Below are 24,722 nucleotides of genomic sequence, written 5' to 3' on the forward strand. Positions count from 1 at the left end.
TGAGTTTGTCCTTAAATAATTCATTAGTGTGAATCATTTCCTTCTCTTTGAATTTTTAGAGTTTTATGGACTCTCTAGTCTTTAAATTCTATGTTCATTTTTGCTTACTACTCTCTTCTATTATTGAGATAAATCTCTTAAGTTTTCTACTTTTCCAATTTTTTTTAAAAAAGTCCTGATTTTAGGAAGCCTATCCTTATGCATTCTTTCATAGCGCTCTTGTGCTTATTTTCTGTCTTAACATTTACCCAGGAAATTTGGTTTGGGAAGCAAAACATAAATGCTTTCATTTATATAGGTCTGGAAACACCACCAAAGATTAAAAGTAATGGTTCACTTGCAAGAAACTGAGTTGTAGCAAAACTTATTTGCTCAAATATATAGCTTATGTCTTATCAATTTATTCTAGGTAAGGTTTTTATTCTAAAATAAATTCAGAACTGATATAGTAATGGAAAACTCAGATAAATCAGTTTCTGAAACTGCAAAGCCAGCTGGAATTTACCTCCTCTACATTTCTCCAACTACTCTTTTAGATTTTTTTTTTTTTTTTTTTTGTGGAAAATTTAAAAAACAAAACTGAAGGTAGTGAGTTCAAAGAACAGAACTTAAATACCTAGTGAGCCCACACTCACCTCAGTGAATCAATGAATCCCTGTAGGGATTATAGGAAGTCGGCAATTCAAATGCCCTTACTTTATACATAGTGTATGCTGAACATTCGAAATTACTGATTATTCAGTGATAGCTGGCCATTTCTAAACAGAGATTTCCAGGTTATGAATGTTTAAAAAAATGAAAAATATCCTAATCTTCATACAAGCCAGAAATCTAATGCTAAACAATTTCCCACAAATATCATTCAGTCAATTGCCAATCCACTGGGAAAATAAACAAAATTTTTAAATGACTTTTTTTTGCAGCTAAAAACTAACAATCACTATCACGGATTTGGGACATGTTATCACATGGGACACAATATATGTGTCCCAAATCACATATTTGGTGGTCTATTTTAGTTCTTGACTCCACAGACGGGAGAGGGCAGCAGGGAGGAGTATTCACTAATGTTTTTCATCAGTCTTTCCTCACTCCCCTGCTGAGAACATTGTCAGTTGAAAACTCAGAGAGGGTCAAAATTTTGGTTAATTCAAGTATTTCTGAGTAGGAGTACACTTCAGCCTCCCAGAAGGAAAACAGGGTTCTTTGGACATAAACTCTCCAGAGAAAATGAGTATTTTATTATTATTATTTTATTATTAGTTGGATAACATTTGGTAGCATTTATTTTTTTTGGTTGACATTTCCTGAAAATCAGGCCATGTCTCCTAATACTTGATTCTAACCTTTTTTTTTTTTTTTCAGTTAAAAGTCATTTAAGCCATTCTTTGACTATCCAGCTACAAGTATTAGTAGGACATATTATGCCAGAGGAACACTTTAAAAGTTCTGTTTACCCTCCTACTTCCAGAAGCACACAGGGAACGTGTAACTATTCCACACTTTCCTTTGGGTACAGAGTTCTGTCTGCAAGGTTTCAGCTGGAACTTGACTTTGGCTGATTTTTAACTTAGCACTTCCTTTATTCATCCAGTCCCCTCACCTCTCCCCTTTTTCACTTGCTCCTACTACAGTTGGCTGTTTACGGGCTCAGGCCTCTACTAGGCTACAGATCTTGGGCAACTCAACACCCATGGCATCTTAATCTGTATGTGCCTTAACCTTGAGGACAGCTCAATGTCTGCTAAAACTATGCTAAATTTGTCAGCTTTTTAAAGGATGATCATACGTTCCATCTTTCTTATTTCTCAGATTTAAAATCCCAATTTTTCAGGTGTGTCCATGTTCCGCCATCTTTGCCTTTGGCCTCCGAAGGCTGCCAACACATTACTTTTCCCTGTTCTCAGGGAAACAGCCTTACAGCTTGTACGTCAGAGGGAGAGAATGCATCGTGAGGAGACAGATAGCATTCCTGGGAAGTGCAGAGTTGCTTACAAATCCAAACTACATCAGGTCAACAAAAACAAAAGCAGAGGATATAGCACTATTCTCTAACGATCTAGGTTCACCCTGGGAGCGTAGAGTCTTTCCTTTTCAGCCACTAATGGTCCCAGCAGGTCAGAAGCGAGTCCTGGCACCGGCAGCAGCTGGTGAGCGTGCTCCCTGCACCTCCCAGGAACTACTGCCTCCCTCTGCCTTTCTCAGCCCTCACTCTCATTCTGGTACCGGGTTTGTTTTCTGCTCAATTCACACTACCCTGCCATACTGCCTCCCTTGCTCTTTGCCTTAATGTCTCCTGTGGGTGTTCTTGTCGGACAGAAATCTAGAAATTCTGGCGGCAAAGTGGGCACTTGGGCATTAAATAGCCAAACAGAGTTAGTGAAATGCAAGATTTCTGGTCCCAGGTGCAGTCTCTGAAGCCGTGGAATATCTCATCTTTCAACCAAAGGTTTGTTTTTCTATCTGGTTATAGGCCCTTTCATCCGAATGCAGAAGTTACATTTCTCCTGTGTGGCACTCGGAAGTCATAGCCATATATTATCTATGACAGGCGAAACCCCCAGTGAGTCCATGTTCTTTCAAAGTCTCTGAAACTACTTCTGACATAGGAACTAACCCTCAGGAAAGGAGAGTTAGCCCCAGAACATTCCCATTTAGGAAACAACTTTCAGCCCATTTATTGAGTCACTTTATAAATTGTTTTCATCTGATTAAGAAACAGAATGCAAATATCTTACAGATACGATGTCTACATTGTCATAAGCCCAGAAGGAACTTGGACAGGTCGCTCAGGATGTTCTCATCCCTTTGTTCAGTCCCCATAAGTTATCCCCCCTCACAGCTACCACATTTTCAAAACGACAAAAAAAGTCCTTCCACATAAAGCTTCCTAAGCCCTGCACTGTACTGTCATCTCCTGGCATCTACCCCACACCCCCCTCACCTGCCCCTGCTCATATCCATATTGCGATTCTCAAAGTGCTACTACAATCGATTCTTCGTTTTAGGCATTGCTAAAGGTAGAGAGCAGTTGGGATCCTACCCAGGAAAACAGTTCTTTCTATGTAGCCTCGTTTCTATAACCTGTCCCCATATATTCTCAATTTCTGAACTTCTTAGATGAACCAGTAGGGTTTATAACTGATGATGGATACCTGTGCTCTTCGGTGGCACATGCATCCATCCTGTGGTTTAACACTGCAAGAAATGATCTCGTAAAACTAATGGCCCACTGGGAAGGGGCAGGTAAACTTGCATCATGAGGAATCTAATACTCTTCTCTACATATATAATAAGTTATTTTAATGAGTGAAGTGGGTTTGAATACTTAAACTCTGAATAGGCCTTGCAAATTGTTCCCTGAATTTAAAGCAATATTCCATATGCAATTCAAAATCTTAGAGGCTTGTTTTCAATGGCTGCTTCCTGCCTGTGGAGTATAAAAAGTGTTCGAACCAATCACTTCTAAAAGCGCACATAGATAGAAGGGCTTTAATGTAGATATCAGAAGAAACATAAAAGAAATATATGAAAGGATGACACTGTGATGATAAGAAATAGTTGGTTGCAAGACTTTTCAAGTAGATTATGCAGAAGCTGGCGGAGCTTCTGTTTATATTCCAAAAATGATCCACTAAGCAGATTTCTATCTTCATGGTAAAAAAAAAAAGTGTTGAAAATGAGGTCAGTAGGTCCGAGCACAGGTAAATTATAGCATTCTCTGACATTTTAAAGTGATTTCAGAGAAAATACAGTTCTTTATCTACCACAGCAGCATTGATGAAACCAATTATAAACAAAGAATTATAGACCCTTCTCAACTGACTGATAAACTTTCAACCAAGCAGAAGCGTCCTGATAACATCACTGACTTAGGGTTTCCTAGCTTCTTTTTTCACCTTTTCAGGGACAAGAAATCTGTTCCAACATATTATTTCAAAATTGTCCTCCCATTGACTCTCAGTCAAAGTTGTAATGGAAAATAAGAATGCGCTCTTTGCCACACAGTGGCTCCTTAAATGTGTACAATAGTACCGGCCAGCACCGAGTCATTTCAGTTTAGACTGTCACCCAGATCCCTCAGCTGTTTCTCAGGTGAAAGTAGCTCCTAGACTTTTAAGCATTTTAACAAATGACTCAACATTTAACAAACTTCTACTAATCAATATTTTTTAAAATGGGGCTCAGAGGGGCTCCCGGGTGGCTCAGTCAGTTAAGTGTCCGACTTTTGGTTTCGGCTCAGATCATGTTCTCAGGGTCACGAGGTTGAGCCCCGTGTCAGGCTCTGTGCTGGACACGGTCTGCTTGTGATTCTCTTTCTCCCTCTGACCCTCTCACTTGTGCTCTCTCTCTCTGAAATAAATCTTTAATAAGAAAAACAGAAATGAGACTTAGACGAAACCATGTGGGGTCTAACCAGTGAAAAAGCAATTAGGAATTATCAAGTCGATCTGGAATCCTACACGTATGAATTCAGTCAAAGGTTGCATTAGTTTCATTTTTGTAACTGTGAGATCCTAGAAAATATATATATATATAATATATATATATTATATATATATTATAATATATAATCTATATATATATATATATACTCTTGGTTCCTGACATGGGTTCCTAAGTTCCTTGGAATTACCTAGGTGACAGGAATATACTTTTGTTCTACTGAGGTGACTCTGAGTGGGCTTCTGGATGGGAGCTGGTCACCAGAAAAACCACCCCACAACCAGAAGCTTGGAATTTTCAACTTCTCCCCCACTGTCCACTCTGGAACTCTCCAGAGAGGGAAGAGGGACAGGAAATGGAGTTAATAATTGATCATCCCTCTGTGAGGAAGCCTCCATAAGAATCCCAAAAGTATGGGGTTTGGAGAGATACACCAGGAAGGTAGAATGTCCAACTGTACAGGACACACACTCTTGTGTTCAGGACCCTACCAGACCTTGCTCTGCTTATCTCTTCCTCTGACTCTTCATCTGTATCCTTTACCATATCCTTTAATAAACGAGTAAACGTAATCCCTGAGTTCTCTGAGCCCCGCTTAGGGAACTCATTGCACCTGAGAAGGGGCTTGCGGGAACCTCCAATCTGTAGCCTTCTTGGACAGAAGTTCTAGGCAACTGGAAGACCTACTACCTGCAATTAGCATCTGAAGTGGAAGGCAGTCTTGAGGGACTCAGCCCTCAACATGTGCAATCGGTTGCTAGTTCCAGGTAGGTAGTGTCAGAATCGATTTAAGTTTTAGGACATCCACTGTGTCAACAAATTGCTTGGTGTCAGAAACCCCACACATCTGGTGCCAGGAGTATTATGAGTGTGGCAGTTGTGTGAGAGTAAAGGAGAAACTCAGGAGGGGCGTCTGGAGGGCTTTCCAAGTCAGTAACCTAGGCATAACTGGTTGTTCTGTGAATTCCTCTCCTAATAAAACACTTTGATCGTTTTCATTTGATGCTCTGTGAAATGACATTTTAAAAAGTTTTAACCTATTTTTTCTATGACTGTGTTCTTAGTAGTTTAGAATTTTCAACTCCTTCCTTTCTGATTATAATGGACAGCTCCAGATCTTCACGTACTGTTCCATTATGTCTACTGCTTGAGAGAACCAGTCCTCGTTCCCTTCCCCATCAATCTTGGCTGTAGTTGTGGCAGCCAATGAATTGATTGAACCAGGAGATGGGCATATGCTCCGAAGTCCCAGGGTTTTTTTTTTTGTTTTTTTTTAAGAGATGCTATTCTCATCAAGTGGTGAAACTATAAGATGCTGGACCCATCATTGTAGTGCGCCTCGTATGAATAAAACCAGTCTGTGATGAGAAGCAAGACCCACTTCAGCCATGTTCAACATCCTGTGTCCAAGTGTCCCTGAGGTTTAGCTGCACCCTCAGGTTCTCCAAGGGTGCATGAACTCGGAAATTCATTAAAAAGAAAAAGAAAAGCCACTTTGCCAAAAACAACAACAACAACAACAACAACCCACAAGTCCTAACTTATATATAGATTTTTCTATGTTAAGGTTTTACTTATCCACCCCCACTCAACCGATGTCCTATATGAGCTTTCTGCTGCTGCTATGACACAGACATGGTGCCTGTAACAACACACACTCATTATCTTACAGTTGTCCAAGTCAGAAATCCTACCCAAGCCTCCCTGGCTAAAGTGAAGGTGTTGGCAGGACCATGTTCCTCTCTGGAAGCCTTAGGGGAGAATGTTTTCTTACCTTGTCTGGCATCTGGGGACCATCTGTACCCCTTGACTCAACTCTCCCTGCCTTCATCTTCAAAGGCAGCAACCCTGCCTCTCTGTGACCATTCCTCTGAGTGACATCTCTCGCTGGCCCTGACCTCAACTGGGAAAGGTTCTTTTAAGGATTTGTGATTCAGTGGGACCTATCCGGTTAATCCAGAATAATCTCCTTACCTCAGAGTCCTTAATTGTAAGCACACTTGCAGAGTCCCTTTTGCCATTTCCTGTAACATCCTGGCAGGTTCTGGAAGCTGAGCATGGACATCTTGGGAGGGTGTGGGGGAGGATTATTCTGCTGACCGCTAAAGGTGAAGCCAGTATTCCATCTCTCACACCAGTCATTCAGCAATGCAAATATATTAAACAGGAGAAGCCAGACACTCTCCACATTAATAGCAGCCTGTTAACCAACATTATTTGGGACAAACTGTTCAATTTAAAATGACTCCTTCAAGATCATTTTTCTGGAAAGGCAGTTTCTGCTGCTTTTATCTTTTTTTCTGAAGATGAGCTGCAAGGTTCTTACTGGATGTATCCGGCCTACACTCAGAATGCAATCTTGGAGATGTAAAATTAAAAGTATTTTCATACCCACAGACTTGAAGCCTGCGGCTGCTATCATTCCTGAGTATAGAGAGTAAACACAGCATCTCTCTTTGTTTTACTAATTGCTTTGTTTCCCCAAGCTGCTAGCACAACATCTGCCGGGCCAGAATGCACTCCTTGCACACACCAGAGAACCACTGCCCGCCAGATAAACGACCTACGCTCCACGGTGTGAGGGCAGGTGCTTTCCAGGCACTCAGCAGGCGGCTATCAAGAGGCAAAAGAAGAGAGCTATCAAGTAGAAATAAAGCTGACACCCCCACCCCTCCCCAGATCTTTACAATGGTTATGGAGCTGTTGATTCTGTTAGGATCTCACACTGTCTGTGATTTTATTGATTTTGTTTTTCAATAGAACTGTTAAAGATTACAATCCTCAGATAGGCAGACTGTGGGCAGATGCTCATATGCTCACACACAGTTCTGCCAAGATATTTTTACATCTTTCTGCACATAAAACAAAATGAAGACATGTGTTAGAGATGCATGCTATTGGTAACCCCCTCGAAGATGGGAGTTTGTTGTATGCTCATTTCCTGGAGGAAGTACTAAAACAACTCCACCTAGAAAAAAGAAGAGCACTTCCAAAATAAGGCAGATTAGCTTCAGAGGCACCTTATAAAACATCCCTAATTACTAAAAACCCATCGAGACGGCAATTTGGGTCATCATATCCAAATGTCATCCCTGCTATTTCTAATTCAATGTAAACTTCTTGTCACATCTACTGGTTAAGCATCAAGATACAAAATGCTGCAACAGCTTATGCTCTGTTGATGTTCATTCATCTACTGGGCATCAGAAAGGCTCATTTCAAATACGGCATGAAAGAGAGAAGTAAGCAAAAAAACACAAACTTGAAGGAGACTTGGAATAAATTGCCTCAAGAAAAATGCTAAAAAAGGAAAAAGCACAAAACCATAGCCTTGCCTTACCTTGGGAGACTTAGGCAGTCCCACAGCCCTGTCTTCGGGGAAGGTGAATGGGGTTAACTTTGTCTCCTCCACTGAGGGATGTTTGGGAGGGCGAGGCGGGGGGTGAGAGAAAGAGCTTTCATATCTTCGCATCATGTAATATTGTTCTTCGGTGATCTCTTCCACCAGAGTCCTGACGAGAAATGATCCTGTGTCCCTAGAAAAACTATTGACTAACTGAACAGTCATATTTAAGCGGCTGACAGGAATTTCCCAGCACTCCCTGGGGTTGGCAAAGCCACTGATGAGTAGGTAAGAGTCTGTGATAGCTTCCTCCAACCGCAGTCCCGGGGTAGCCGCCAAAATGTCTTCTTCAATGGAAAGGTCTCTCACAGATACCTTCACGTTGAAGGGCAAGCAGAACTGTGCACAGAGCTCAGAGATCTGGTACTGTTTCTTATCATGAATCACCTCTACGAAACCTCCTTCCATGTACAAAGGGAGCAGTGTTGCCTCATAGGATTTTTTGAGGATTTTTTCACAGGCCAGCACATTCACCACTTTTTTGATTCCCTCACAAAGGACTTCAGTCGTCTCTGAGTGATGCACTAGGAACTGGTCCCCAACAGATACGCATGACAGCTCGTCATGAGGGGGATGAAAGGCTTTGGTGGCCACCACGTGGAGAGGCTCCTTTTCACTCTTTGCTATCTCAAGGTCATAGGCAGTTGGGAACTCCCGAGGTCGCCGCTTGAATTTGCCTTTATAGCTAGTGGGGATCAAGAAGTGCCTTTTAGGAAAATTGCTTCGAATTTCTGAAGCTAAGATCCTTGATGCCTGGTACTTTTTATGGATCACAATGGTTTTCCCAGGCTTTAAAATGCTTCTGGGCAGCTGGTTTCCTTGAGGTGCCTCTATGACTTCAGCCACTATGGGGAACTCTTTACTGGTCATTTCATAGACATCTTGTGTAGATAATAGCTGAAGAAACCAGTTGGCATCATAACTGTCAGTAATGTCCTTGACTTCAACATCTAAACTGGGGAGGATGCGGACTATATCCTTTCGGACTGAAAAAAAAAAAAAAAGACTATGATATTTTGTCCATCAAAATGTTGCTCTGAGATAGTATTAGAACCTCTCCTGGTGCCATAGATAAATTCCATTAAAAAAAAAGTCAGATGTTCATGATATAACATTTCTTATGTATGACTCTCTTTATTTCACATTTTAAAATGAAGGTCATATGTAAAATCAACACCCATAAGCTCACTTGTGGGTGAGCTTAAAAAAGAGGTATTAACTGGTCCCTTGGAGCCCTGTGAAGCTTATCAAAATCTCAACCTTCTCACTACAACCTGAGGGTAACCATTCTCCTGATTCTAGAGTTGATCATTCCCATTTAAAAAATAGCTTTAGCATGCATGACATAGATAAATATATGTGCATGTGTACAAATGCATATCTTTGTGTGTATATATCTCTTTCAGAAGGTTTATAATATCATTTGAAGTCATGCTCTTGAGGTCCAGCCATAACCCATGAAAGTATCTTAGAGGACGGTTTCAGTACTTCGAATAAGCCCCTTCCTGCATAAGGCCAAAGACATGCATTCTTTACACAAAACTGTAACCTCTTGCAGAACAACACTGCAAGATCAGGGGATATAAGGTACTTATGATTAATATATGGAAGTGAACAAGATGAAATCCTTTTGCAACGTGATAGTTATTCTTTCTCTGCTAATGTTCCATTAATACCTGGATAAAAAAGGAATGTCACAAGATGGGTCACAGTCAGAGGAGCCATTCAGCCATTTAGATAAGCTGGTGGGGTGCTTACCAAATGTATTCTTTGCCTAATGTGGCACAGGGGACTAATAAATCTCGAATTCTTTCTAAGCACCCACTATCCTAAAAGTCTTTGTTTGAGACTACAGAGACACTTAAAAGACTGTCCTAAAATTAGTCATCTGCTGTCTATGCACTATCCCACATGGATGGTTATGGTAGTCTTGAATTAGAAATAAAGTTACTATTAAGAGGATTGTATAACAGTTTATATTTTCTTGACATTTCCTACCACCAGCATTTTCATGATCCATTGTCTTTTCCTAGTATCTCCAGCCACCCTTCTGTCAGCACACTTTCTGCCTTGCATGCTTTTTTAAACAAATAATTTGAGATTTTGAAGACAGAATTTTCTCTTAAAAAGCATTACCTATGTTATTATTTTTTATATTATTAACTTTATGCACCATTTGGAAACTATAACTTTATAATTTGTCATATTACTTGCAGATGCTGTGTAACAGAGTTCCTGAGGGCATAACACGAAAAAACATTATTTTATTTTCTTGAATAGAGAACAGAAAAAAGAAAAAAAAATCAATGATTGTCCATAGGGTGAAGGTCTGTAAAAATTCTTCATTTAAACAGATAAAAAGAAAAAAAAGAATAAAGAGAGAAACGCCTGGGTGGCTCAGTGGTTGAGCATCTGCCTTTGGCTCAGGGTGTGATCCCAGTACAGAGGATTTAGTCCTGCATTGGGTTCCCTGCGGGGAGCCTGCTTCTCCCTCTGCCTATGTCTCTGCCTCTATCTGTGTCTCTCATGAATACATAAATAAAAATAATAATAAAATAAAAGTACAAAGATAAAAAGAAGGCTAAAAGAACACTTCTTACCTTGGTCAATTCATTGTAGATAGTCTAGCATACCCAAACTATTAAGATCATTGATTGCCACAGACTACCTTATCCCCCAAGGTAATTAAAAAACTCTAAACTCTCAGCAAGTTGGATAGACACGAATGAGATTTAAGAATTGTAGAACTAGCACTAGGTAAGGATCATAGCCTCATGCCGTTTCTCAAGTTGAGGAAACAGCAAAACATTGGCAGAACAGATATCATTAAGGACTTTCTGTGGGCTCTAAATAGATCTATCAAAACACAGGGACCCTAGTGTAACCTAGACCCCAATCTATATTTGAGCACTATAGGTATTGTAGGTACAAGAGTCTTTGATTATTTTGTTGACCAATATATCCCAACATCGCGAATGGTGCCTGGTACATAGTAGGTATTCAATAAATGAATTGAATAAATTAAAAACTATTACCAGATCAATGTCCTTGATTGAGTATTAAAGGATATGACCTGTTAAATAAGTAGGCTTCTACATAACATTTCATTGGTAAAAAATGAATTTCTACGGCTAATACATCATAGAAAGTATTGTATATTTCATTTAAAGCCTATGCTCCGTTAGGTTGTACTTTATTTTACTCAATGGCTTATTCGGTGCAACAAATATTTTTACTATTTAATTTCTACAAAACAACAATCTAGACATTTTAAGGTATGAAAATAATCACCATAAATATGCCTTAGTAGAAGATTCAATAAGGAAAAAATAGTACATGCAGTAAAAATAAACGATTCTTCTTAGATCCACTAAAGAACTGAGGTTACAGGGCAAACTGTCACCCCCAAAATGAGAGAAATAGGTGAATATGGACTTACAGCTTATTGGGAGCAGAAAGTACCACTGGATCCAACAACTACTAAGAAAACGTTAAGGGTAATTAGCTACTTGCCAGAGACAAAGCCTAGACAAGCTTGAGAGATAAAGCTTCTGGGGTCCAGGTTTAAGGGAGTCTTCCCACACTTTCTTGAGTTTATTCCCAAGAGACCCACCAGGTTCTCAGTGTGAAGATCAGAGAAAAATCCCCTCATGCTTCTGGCAGAGTAATGGAAAAAGCCATAGCATTCAGTTTTCCTTAAGAAAGGTCTACCCTCAAGGAAAACTTTTTTACCACAGCCTAACCAACTTGGGTTTTACCAGAGTTTAACTGATGTAGAGGAAGGGAAATACCCAATTATAATTTCTATCTTTCCACATGGGGGAAGGGAAATACCCACCTCCAGCCCCCACTTGCCATATCCTGTCTCATCTAAGGAGGCATGGGGAAGAAAGCGGAGAAGCACTTGTGAAGGGCACAGGGCACAGGGCACAGGGCACAGGGCCACTAAAAGAGCAGACCTAATTACAGGATTATAGAATGCATCTCCTCCCCTACACCTTCCTAATCCTATCAACAAGACCTCTGTATAGTAACAGGGGATTACAACTGAAGCATTTACACTTCTGTTTAAGAAGAGATCTCTAGGGAAAGACAACAAGGGAGACAAAAAACAAGGACACTGCATAAAATTTTAGCCTCTGACATCTAAAGCTACAGAAAGCAGTAAATACAGACTAACTCACAGCAAGATTAACATAAAGCCTCACATTAAAGGCCTATTTGTCTCGGTTTCTTTTATCTGATACATCATGTCTAGGTTTCAACAAAAAATGACGAAGTATATTAAAAGGCAAACAAACAGGGTAGTCTGAAGAGACAAAACCAAACTCAGATATGCAGGGATTTTGGAATTTTCAGATTGGGAATTTAGAATACTATTAATATGTTAAGAGCTCTAATGGAAGTCATGGCAGAAAAGACGGGTAGCATAAGCAGAGACATGGAAATTTTGTAAAGAATTAAAAGGAAATGCTAGGTATTCAAAATGCAACAGATGTGGTGAAGAATGACTTTGATGGGTGCGTCACTAGGGTGGACATGGCTAAGGAAAGAATCAGTGAGCTCGGAGATATACCAAGATATATCAATACCTTAACTGAAAAAGCAAAAGAAAAAGAATGGAAAAAAAATGTACAAAACCAAAAAAAAAAAAAAAAAAAGAATGAAAAAAATGGAGGATACCTAAGCATTGTGGGATAACTATGAAAGGTGTAACATGCATACCATAGGAATGCATACCAAAAGGAACACAAGAGAGAAAGGAACAGAGGTGATATTTGAACTAATACTGGTGGAGAATTTTTCCAAAATTGAGGAAGCTTAGAAAACAGTAAGCTTGATAAATACCAAAAAAACCTACACTGAGGCATATCATATTCAAACTGCAGGAAATCAAAGAAAAAAGAGAAAACCCGAAGGAGACAGAAGAAAAAAAAATCTTACCTCTAGAGGAAGAAGGATAAAAATTGGATTGTACTTCTTTTCAGAAACCATTCAAGCAAGAAGAGAGTAAGAGGCATATTTACGGTGTTTCCAGGAAAAAACCCCCCACTAATCTAATATTCTGTCTCCACCAAAATTATCCTTCAAAAGTCAAGGGTGACTGAATATGCCAGCCCCAAGTAAATCACTTTGGCACAGAGATTATTTTAAGCTAAAATCACCTGAAAAAAGCAGGTGCAAGAAGGGTATTCTAATTTCTCTTTTGCTTCCTGAAAACAGATAAAACTCCCATGTGAGAGATGCCTTCCCCATTCCAGGAGAGAAGAAATCTCCTTCTACAGGGAGTTAGAGCCCAGCGAATTCCGCCCAAACAGACCTGGTTAAAATAACTCTTACCTTCCGTAAGCCTCCTCACGTAGTTAGTTCAGTTACTTCACGGTTGCCTCTTTTGTTCAAACCAATATAGAAGGATGTAGGTTTTGCCCTTTTGGGGGCTCCCCTTTCACATAAACATATAAATCCTTCTACTTTTCTCTACATCGTCTAACTAATGTCAGTCTAATTCTCGGGCCCAGCCAAAAAGCCCTAAGAGATGATTGTCTCTACATATTTTCTTGAAAACGAGTTTTGTCAATTCTAGGCTTGCAGTTTCTCAATTGCTAGTTCCTCCTACATTATTATCTAATAATAATAATAATTCATATATCTTTTGGAAATTGTCACTTTCTACGTTTGATTTCTCTGTCATTTACTTTCCAAGATTATACTTATTTTTTCCTCAAAAGTGTTTTCACAAAAAAAAAAAAAAGTGTTTTCACATCTGATTGCTCAGGCAATTGTTTTGTTTATATTTTTGTATCACATTATACTCTTTACTATATAGTGATTATTAGATGCACTAATAATTTCCAAGCTTTGCCTTATTCTAGGCTTTTAAATTAAAATTTTCTTTATAATTCATCCATTTGGTCTCAGTTTTCTTTACAAATATTCTGTGAATTATCTCCCCCCCCCATTTATTCAACTTCATTTCAACTTAAGAGAAACTATACTGGGATCCCTGGGTGGCGCAGCGGTTTGGCGCCTGCCTTTGGCCCAGGGCGTGATCCTGGAGACCCGGGATCGAATCCCACGTCAGGCTCCCGGTGCATGGAGCCTGCTTCTCCCTCTGCCTGTGTCTCTGCCTCTCTCTCTCTCTCTCTCTCTCTCTCTCTCTCTCTGTGACTATCATAAATAAAATTAAAAAAAAAAAAAAAAAGAGAAACTATACTGTAAATTTCCATTTTTGTTAGCTAGTTCTTCCCTGGTCCTACTGTTGTTTGTATTTATGAATAGAGAAAGTGCCTTTTGGGTTGCTCTCTAACATCTGTAGCAGAAAAAAAATGTCATCATGACCTTCACTGAGAAATCAAGAGTCATTTAAAATAGATATACTTACATTTAATATGGGTTTATTTGTAATACTTTTTCTTATATTTTTATATAATTTATAAAAAATGACTAGCCGTTTTCTTATACTGGATGATGCATGTTACCGAGTGTTCTTCATTGATTTTCATGATGGTTATTTTTATGTATCAACTTCACTGGGCTCTAATACCCAGTTATTTAATCAAACACAATTCTAGGTGTTTCTGTGAAAGTATTTTGCATATGTGGTTAACTTCTAAATCAGTTGACTTTGGGTAAAGGATGTTATCCTCCATAGTGTAGGTAAGATTCATCTAATCAGTGGAAGGCTTTAAAAGCAAAAACTGGCGTTTCCCAGAGAAGAAAAAATGCTGCCTCAAACTACAGCATCAGCTTCTGTATAGCCTTATATATAGCCTGTCAATCTGTCCTATGGATGTTGAACTTATTAGCCCCCATAATTACATGAGCCAAGTCCCTAAAATTAATTAATTAAGTAAGTAAATAAGTAGTACATTTTTTTTCTTTAATATACAATATAATTATATATAATATTATAAATATCTTCCGTTTCCCTGGAGAAACTTGACTGGTAAAATATTTACAGTTGGTAGTATAAAAATAAATATGTATAGTCGGTAGTATAAGAATAAATAAATACATATCTAAACTGTACCTTATACTGTTTGCTGTTTGATATTTCTATTAGCAATAGAATTACTTGCCTAAAGGAAGAAAATGAAATGGAAGCAGGTTAAAGTGTTCACTGGTTCTAAATATCATATTAAGTCACAATATTTTCCTAGGCACATTAGGAGAAGCATCACTAATAAAAATTGAACCTATTATACAAACATAAATGATATCAACTTTGAAGTGATATATTCATTCATATATTCATTCACTTCAATGAAGTGAATATTCATTCTCCTTAGCTATTAAATTTGTAAATATGTTATCATAATAAATCAAATCTCGATATGGTGAGTGAAAAAGGAACTTTGTACTATGTAGTATATATACACAGAAACAAGTATTTTAGTTGCTTCATTCATTAATTCATGTATTTGATTTGTTCAATATTGAACACTTACTTTATCTCATGCATTGAGAAGATAAAAATAAATGCATCAGAGACTGACTCTCATATAAATTATTGAAGATCATGTTTTGTTAAAAATATTGTTTATAAATTATATTTGGGTTTTTTAAAAAGACTTTATTTATTTATTCATGAAAGACACAGAGAGGGGGCAGAGACACAGGCAGAGAGAGAAGCAGGCTCCCTGTAGGGAGCCCGAGGTGGGACTCGATCCCAGGACCCCGGGGTCACGGCCTGAGCCAAAGGCAGGCACTCAACCACTGAGCCACCTAGGGGTCCTTAAATTATACTTACCTTTTAGCAATATTAGCAACCAGTTCTTTGAAGATTAGGTCCAGGAAAAGCTCTAGGCTGGGATTAGTTTAAGTAAGTAGTGAGGTTTATAGTTGAAGTATGTGGCTTTCCAACACTTTGTTCCCTCAAATTTACCATGAAGGCAAAAAATAAAAAATTAAAAATTAAAAAAAAAAGAGAGAGACAAAGAAAGAAGAAAGAGAATGAGATTCAATGAATCTATAATGGACATCTGTAATTCTCACACTGAATAAAGATAGAGTTCAGATGAAAGGATGGTCAGAAATTTGGCAGAAGAGAAAAAGGAAAGCTTTTGTGCCTATGGAGCCACAGTTCAGTGAAAAGTCAGCCTTTTTTGCCCCATGGGACCTCCAAAAGACCCATAAATTGAAGGCCTAAGGCCCCTCTGACTGTGGATGAGAAGCTAGGAGTTGCCCGGATTCTGGAGAGGGCTTAACCACATGCCTCCAACTCTCTTCTGGGGAAGACAAGTGGTCACCCCGCCCCCCACCCCTCTTTGAAGGAAACTGTAGATACAGAGTCCCGGAATCTGGAATCTAGGAGGGGGTGGGCAGAGGAGAAACAAGGGACTGAAAACCAGGAAGTCTAACCCTGTGGGGGAATGGTGAAACCCTAAGCTACTACCCCACAAGCTCTCAGAGAGACTCTTCTCCACTGAAACTGAACAAGTCCTAGAAGAGAGGCTCAGGATCCTGAGTGGGGGGATGCTCTGTGTCAGAGCTGGCACAGGGAAGCCGAAATTTCAGAAACAAAGAGCTTGTATGTAAATAGCACCTCACTTTTAAATTAAAAAAAAAAAGTGTGTCACCTATAAATATGAACAACTGGTAAAAAATCATCAGGCATTTTAGGAAAACAGTTAATGACAGTAACAGACCAAAAAAAAAATTTTTTTTTTGAAAGAGAGAGAGAGAGAGAGAGAATCTTAAGCAGGTTCTATGGAGCCAGGATGGAACCTGACTCAGGGTTCAATGTCATGACTCGGAGGTCATGACCTAAGCAGAAATCAAGAGTGGAACACTTAACCGCCTGAGCCACCCAGACACCCCAGACTTTTTTTTCGAAAGCCCAAAAAGAGGCAGATAAAATGCAAGGAATACAGAAAACTTTAAGAAATTGTACAAGATTCTCAGGGAGATAAGATATTGCATTCTGAAAACAAGAACTGAGTAACATTTAAAACATGATGTAAGATATAACTCTTGGAAATTAAAAATATGATAGCTAAAATTAAAAATTCATTAAAACGGTTGGAAATGCAGTTGAGGAATTTTCCCTGAAGGTAAACCAAAGACAAGAAAGATGTAAAATAGGAAAGAAAATAGTCCTAGATCAGTATGGGAGCTCCAACACAAGATTAGAAGTTACAGAAAGAGAAAAGAGGGAAAAAATAGTTGAAATTATCAAAGAAATTATCTCAGAAGTGAAATATCTGAGTTTCCATACTAAAAAATGCCATCACGGTGAAAGAGCAGACCCACCCAGATGGTTTTGAATGGAAGTCCCAAGAAAACACTAATATAGATTAAATGCTTTCATCCCCCAAGTATTCACATAGTGAAACCTTACTCCCCAGTTTAATGGTATTAAGAGGTGGGGCCTTTGGGGAGTGATTAGAATTTGATGTGGTCAGGAGAGTGGTACCTCCATGAAGGGGATTAACGTCCTCCTAATCCTGTAAAAAGTCAATGTCTTGAAAAATAGCAATATCTTTATATTACTTGGAAATTTAAATGCCAATACAAAAAGCAGGGACAAAATATTTAAAGCAGTTACTTCAAAGTAGCAGAATGTGGGAAAATTTGGGAATGGCCAGGGACATAAGATGTACTAATCACTTTTCTATAAATCCTATTACCACTATTTGACTTTTTGACTTTGATAAAAATAGAGATTACTTTTTTAAATAAAATGAAAGAAAGAAGAAGTATCAGAATACTGAAAGATCAGTGTTTGGGCGGGGGGGTTGCTATTGATTTATCACTTATCGTACAATATTCAGAAACTGCTCTTCTGATACCACCGTTCTGCTTGGGTAAGATACGTCATGTATCTAAGCAAAAATGGGACCCTTAAATTTTGGAAGGCATTGAGGGTTTTACTTGAAATGAAATGCAGATTTTCAAGTCTTAACATTTTCATCAGGGGAGAAATGATTATCAATCTGTGCATCAAAACATAATACGATTATTAAGTTTCAACCAGCTAGACTTCTGATTTTCAGAAGCAGCTTTAAATAGCTGACTCTGGTTTCATTTGTAAATATTATGCATTCCATTTGCCACACTAATATGAATGGTATCTTCCCATGAAAGGCACCAACAGATCCTGCTATGACTTAGATGAGACTAGTAGTTAAAGGTCTTGCGCAGTTATTTATATCTATTTTCCAAAGAGATAGAATGTTTTACACATCGTGAAACATACAGTGAGAGTCAGAAGGGCTTCAGGCCTGTAATGGGGATTATGACCAAGAGTTTCCAGGAACTAACACTTCATTTAAACATGTCTTGCTACTTTTTTATGATGCCTAAATTTTCACATCAATAACATACTAAAAAACTAACACCAGGACTAGAATATGGTATATTCCTTCTTTTCTCTATTTACTTACTATGTTCTCTTTTCAGCAAATCAATTTTTCAAAGCTTTTTATAGTTCTCAATCCTTTTCATCTTGCATCCACCCCTAAGGTTTCTCTAAAATAGTCTATCCCTGGCTCAGACCTATTCTTTTTCTTGTCCCTTTAGAAAGGAAGGTCTTGAGACAAGAGGGTTCTCAACTATGCCTGACACTCAAGGCCATTGGAAAGTAACTTAGCAAACAATATGTGACTTCAAGGCAAGTTTGAATCTTTACCATAAGAAAGAAAAAACTAAAACAAGACCACAATTGATTTAAAAAAAAAACAAAACAGCCTACATTTATATTTAGAAGAAAACCGCCTACAACCATAATTTTTAAAATTGGACTGTTTGTGTTGGACACCCATCCTCTATTTCCAGGGAATATTGTTCAGTCAGTACACATGCAAAGCAATGCTATACAGCATCTGTCCTGAAGTTGCTGTACAAAAAGAACTAATGTTTAAAATAATCCCTAAGAAATTAAAGATCCAAAATAAATTCAATGTTAATAGCATTAAAGAATGGAAATTGAACTAAAGAATTTTGGAAAGGACTTTATTTCAACCAAAGACTTTCTTCTGGGACCTTGGTTAGCATGAAATCACATATAAATTCCTCTAAGCAACTGTGTTAATATGTCGTGTTCATCTGGCAATGTTTATATTTAGTAAACCGTATCATCATCCAACTAGATCAAGCCAGAAGCCTGGGATCAGGTTGGCTTTTTTCTTCCTTCCCATAGACTTCCAAATCTTGCTGGTTGTACTTCTTAAATACCCATTAGGAGCAAGAGTCCTGCTGATATCACTGTTGTATTAATCCCCAATAACCTGCCATAAACCCAATGGCCTCCTTACACTCCTTTGACCCTGTCCCTTCGACTGAAATCCTGTATTAATTTCCTCTTTTGACAAGTATTAACCCCTTAACATATATTTCAGTCTCTCCATGACTGATTCCACTACCCCGTTGCATGTTTTGATATTTGTCTCAACCTGTCCTCTCTTTTCTCATACCAGCTACGCTGGAGCTCCAATATCTTGCTTACTTGCCTTCCTGAAAACTGCTATCACTTCCTGCAATGTTGTGCTCTCTTTCTTTACCTGATAATCTTCTGTTCATCCTCCAGGTCTTAGTTTAAATGTCATTTCTTCAGAGAAGCCTTGTTGATCCCTAATCTAAATTCCTTAAATGCAGCAACCACCTTGTTCGCATGCTTAGGTTCTGGGTTGCTCTACATTTGCAGCTACATAATAGGAGATGACAATGATTTTTAAAAATTAACAAATTTTAAGATGAGAAAATGCGATATCCATTATTTACGAAAATTGAGGAAAATTCAATTATCAATTTCAATTACACATTTTGGGATAGCTAACAAAACACTAACGTGAGGTCTAAAATTTGCTGCAACTTCTGTTTTTTTGCCATATTAAAAAATGATCCTGCCGTGGCCTCAATTTTTTGCAGTAAGTATTAAAATATAATCACTGAGGAATTCCTTACCTGTAACTTTAATTCAGATAAATTAATTAATTTCTGGTTAAATTACTTACATGTAACAAAATTTAACATGTAGTTCTAAAACCTACACAAAGGTTCACATCAGACTTTTTTTCATATTTATGTAAGTGACCAACAGTATCTATGGGAGCAGAGATAAATAGAATTTGAGAGAGCCAAAAAAAATTTTTTTTGAGAGAGCCAAGAGATACCCTCTGACCAAACATTTTTGCATACTGCTTTTTTTCCTCCAGTGTATTATATTTAGTATCTTAATACAATCTTATTTCATTCTCAAAACAACCCTAAAAGGTAGGTAAAGAGCTGTCATCATCCCTTTTGCAAAGACACAGTTTAAATGGCTCAAAGTCACCACCCATTAAGTTATTGACTGAGAGTTAGAATCCAGGACTTTTGACTGCAAATGCAGAACTCTTTGCTCCATGGTTGCCCATTGATGTGCCATAATCTTGAAAACTCAAAATATTAATTCCTTTAGGGTAACAGTGCTCTCTCTGGCTATTCCTATTTTTAAATGCACACAATCCTATATAGGTTACATATTAAAACACACTTATGTGTCAATTAATTTGTCACATCATTTCCTGTAAGTCAGAGGGACTTCCAGCTAATAAGATCTATGACCAATGATGAGTAGCCGGCAGGGGGGGTGGGGGTGGGAAGCTATCACAAAAATAGCAGTAAGGGACATATTAGGAAACTATGTATCTTTATCACTTTGTTGACCACCTCCATACAAGAAAGACTCTTTCTAACCAAATAGGCTCTATCTTTAAAAGTAGCTCTTTTCTGACCATGTTTAACCAGCAGTGATAGAAATGACTTGGTAGGTTAACCTGTCTGCACCTGCCAATTACCGCAACTTGCATTTGGATAGCACCTCACAATTTACAGTACGTATTTATACGCATTATTCAATTTTATCCTTGTGCCAAATACATGGTTTACTTATTTATAGATCAGAATCTTACTCTCAGTGGGCTTAAAGGACAAGTCAGGGACAGGGTCGCATTCTTCAAACTCTAAAGCCTTCCTCTTTCCCAAATCCCACAGTGCTCACCCTCGTAGAACAACATTCTCAGTGGATACTTACATTTCATCACACCTTGAATTTCATAAACAGGCTTGAGAATCAGAGCACCATAAAAGCCTTTAGGGAATGGATTTGTTAAGTCCCACTTATTTGAAAAACCTGTAAGCTTCACAGTCCGTGTTCTGTTCTTGGGTATCTTCCATTCAACAATCTCCTTTAAGGTATAAATATGTTCATCTTCACACTCATAAAATTCTCCTTCTTGTGACAAAGGCAAAGTAAACGAGTGATTTTGGTGACTCCTTACCACTCCACAGTTCACCATGATTTCTCCACTGATCTCTTCAATCGAGTTGAGCATGATTTGCTCACCCTGCTTTATAGTGAGATTCTCTAGCTTTAGGTCCTTCTGATGATAGAAACAAGGATGCCCTAGTCTACTTGATCCAATATGAATGGTCCGTGTTATTTCTTCCATAGTGAGGTATGGAGTTTTATCAGCCACAATCTTAAAAAGACCTAAGAACAGAAGAATTATGTAAATTAAAGAGTTGTGAGTTACAAAACCAGTACAATGTAGCTTTTAAAAAGAAATATATTTGTTTTAATCCTGAATTCCTCTGGTTACCATGGTAATGTATCATTTGTAAATTACTGGATCATCAGATGGAAACAAGGGGAAAATACCTAGAAATAGAAAAGCCCCTGTTCTTGAAGTGGGAAATAAGAACGAGATCCTGACCTGCTGTATCCCGACTAGCTGTGTCATCTTGAGGAGGACATTTAATCTCTCAAAATCACACTTTCTATCTTTAATTTTTAAATTAAGAGGATTGGATTAGATCAGTATTTCTATAACTATATTTTCTGGACATATTCTGGAAGATATTCTGGAAGAAAACTGTTTCATGGTCAAATTGGCAAGCACAAAGTTATCTACCTTGAAGGAGACGGTAGTGATGGTTATACAACATTGTGAATATAATTAATGATGCCAAATTGTACATTTTTAAATGGTAAATTTTATGCTATGTGTATTTTACCATAATAAGAAATACCTACATATTTCCAATTAAATACTTCTCAGAAAATTTAGATGCAGCACTGCTCACAAGAAGAGAATATAATGTGCAGGATTTTGCAAATTTGATTATAATAAAATTCTTGGGAAAACATCCATTGATAAATTACAGCATGCCATACCATAATATATTGGTGCTCCATATAACTCTCCTAGGAAAAGGCCAGGTTAGGTAGTTGTTCTGGATTGAATATTTTTGGTTATATATCATTCTTCTCATTGCTTCTCTAATTTTGCCAATTTTCACTATTGGAAAATTTTTCCTCTAATACTATTGGATAATCACTAATACAATTAATTTTTTAAAATTTTTTTTTAATTTATGATAGGCACACAGTGAGAGAGAGAGAGGCAGAGACACAGGCAGAGGGAGAAGCAGGCTCCATGCACCGGGAGCCCGACGTGGGACTCGATCCCGGGTCTCCAGGATCGCGCCCTGGGCCAAAGGCAGGCGCCAAACCGCCGCGCCACCCAGGGATCCCCAATTTTTTACTATTTAAGATATAGCTTTTTAGGCTTCTGTGTTTAATTCTCTTTAAATTACTTTTATTTTATGGGCACATCTGCCTTGTAGCATTTTCAGAAATGAATTTATTGAAAAGTTTTTAATAAATTCCAGAGAAAATAAGAACAAAGAAAAAATTAGGTAATTGCTTTTTTAACACAAAAGTAAATGACTGATTATATTATATACTAGCATAAACTAAGAAGATAATCTTGCTAGATACTCATTAGACAATGAGACAATCTTACTACAATTGGATATAGCTTGAGAAATAATTTATTACTTTACTCAACAAATATATTCCAATTAAATTCATCTATATATCAAATCATTATTAACCAGATTATAATGTCTCATGTCTATTCTGGGTCGCTGCACAAAGGTTTATGATCCATTACTATTGTAGCTGATCTTTGTTCAAACAAAAAAGGATTTGAGTTATTTTTTGACAGAAACATCCTGAGTAAGTACGTGTCATGCAATCCTGGCAAGAAGTAAGGTAGCATGTGCAACCTGTCCTGAAAAGCTTCAGAAATTGACTAGTGTTCACTCACTGTGTGGTGTGCCTGAAGCCAGTGTAAGGCAAAGAAACATTGACTTTGAAGGAATTTCTTGTTTTATTAGATCTTGCATCAGGGAAAATCCAATAAAAGAATATTCTGGAACTCTGCACAGTAAATGAATCTGTGTGTACGTGTGCTTGCGCATGTGCATACATATGTTTTATCTCATTTGTTCATGAAGATTTTTTGCCAATCATTATCAGGGCATAAAAAATTCACCAATGTTTGTGGAAAGTTAACAAAAATAGTTAGCTACCTAGAATCTCATAAATGGTACATAGTTTTATTTCTATTCTAGATATATTGATGACATAAGTCACAGAAGAATTAATTCAGTATCTTCTTTCTTGGGGAATTGGGTTCACCTAAGGTAATAACAGACCTAAAATGCTATGAAGTAGAAAAATCCTGAAACCCTAAGGGCCACCGTTATTTCAAGTTAATCACACACTTCAGAGCTGTCTTGTTGGATGTCTCTATTGCAAGAAAAATCTATGAATCTGTGTATTTTCCCTTAGAAGATGATTAAGTACACAGTTTAGCATACTAAGTGGAAGATACAGGAAAATATCTTTGATGAACTTATTTCTTCATCTACTACTGCAGCTGATCCAAAGAGCCCCTCCTTATAAGCAGCCAGTTGATACTATATAAACTAGGGCAAGTTTATATCATATATATATATATATATATATATATGCACATATATATATGATATCATACTGAAACTTCAATTTCATAATAAACTAAAGCACCATAGGCCTGATCAGCTTTAAATTTTATCAAGTTTTCCTATATCTTTTCACAAAGAGTACAATAGTTTTACACTGGAGAAAATATAATTTGCTGCTCTATCAAAAAGAAAGCCACACATTTCAGGAGCTGAGTGATCATAATGGTGACTGGAAAATAAGGCAATAAGTAACTTTCATAAAGTAAGCTAAGAAGTAGAAATAAAATATATTTCAATGTCCAGATTCGACTGTCACCTATTAAGAAGGATATTATTACTTTTAAATTAGGAGAAATTATTCATAAAAAGCATGCACTTGAGAAACAAAAATTATTAGGAAATGCAATTAATTGATCTATTGAAAATTAACTGATGAGTGAATTTAGTCTTTAAGATCCTGTCTCTGAATCTTAAGTTTTTGGAGAGTTTATAATTTTAACCAATTCTTAATGATCTTCAATTAACAGTAGTAATAACGATTGAAATTTGTTTGGAAATTTACAAGTTTGAAAGATTTTTTTCATGCATCATTTATCTTGACAATAATCTTGTAAGGACAATAAAATCAATGTTATTACTAGAAGATATAAAAATGGTCATGATTTTCATTGTCTTGGCTCTAGAATCTCAAATCAGGTCTTTGACAACCAAGCCTTATGCTCTTGCCACCCCACTTGGGTGCCTTCCTGTCCTGCATATAACTTACAAGGATTGCTCAGGGAAACATGTTTATTCCAGTTCACAAATTATGTACATGAGTCTCATTAGCCAGTTCTCCCTTTGCATGAATCAGCCTTTCCAGAGCCTCCAGTGTAAGAAGAACAAGAGCAATTTCCTGGTTCACTGTGCATATTTTATGCTCATCAGACATTTTTTCTACTTGTTTTATCTCATCAGTTCCCACTCAAATAGGGAGTAATTTTAAGAATTAAATTTTTCAATTTAAAATTACAATATTCTTTCCATTCTTTTTATTTTTTAAGGTTTTTTTTTTTTCAAGTAGGCTCCATGCCTAATGTGGGGCTTGAACTCATGA

At 37.6% G+C, this 24,722-nt stretch overlaps 1 protein-coding gene across 1 annotated transcript in view; it reads right to left on the bottom strand.

The window, feature by feature from the left end:
• THEMIS (thymocyte selection associated) overlaps positions 1 to 24,722 on the bottom strand; it is a 182,785-nt gene that overhangs the window by 86,290 nt on the left and 71,773 nt on the right. Inside the window, exons 3-4 of the mRNA XM_072833538.1 lie at positions 20,865 to 21,323; positions 7,787 to 8,835 (exon numbers count right to left, since the gene is read on the bottom strand). Coding sequence (XP_072689639.1) covers positions 7,787 to 8,835; positions 20,865 to 21,323 — 1,508 coding nt within the window. The remainder of the gene's footprint in view (positions 1 to 7,786; positions 8,836 to 20,864; positions 21,324 to 24,722) is intronic.

The sequence above is a fragment of the Canis lupus genome, chromosome 1, assembly GCF_048164855.1.
Source record: "Canis lupus baileyi chromosome 1, mCanLup2.hap1, whole genome shotgun sequence".
NCBI lineage: Eukaryota > Metazoa > Chordata > Mammalia > Carnivora > Canidae > Canis > Canis lupus.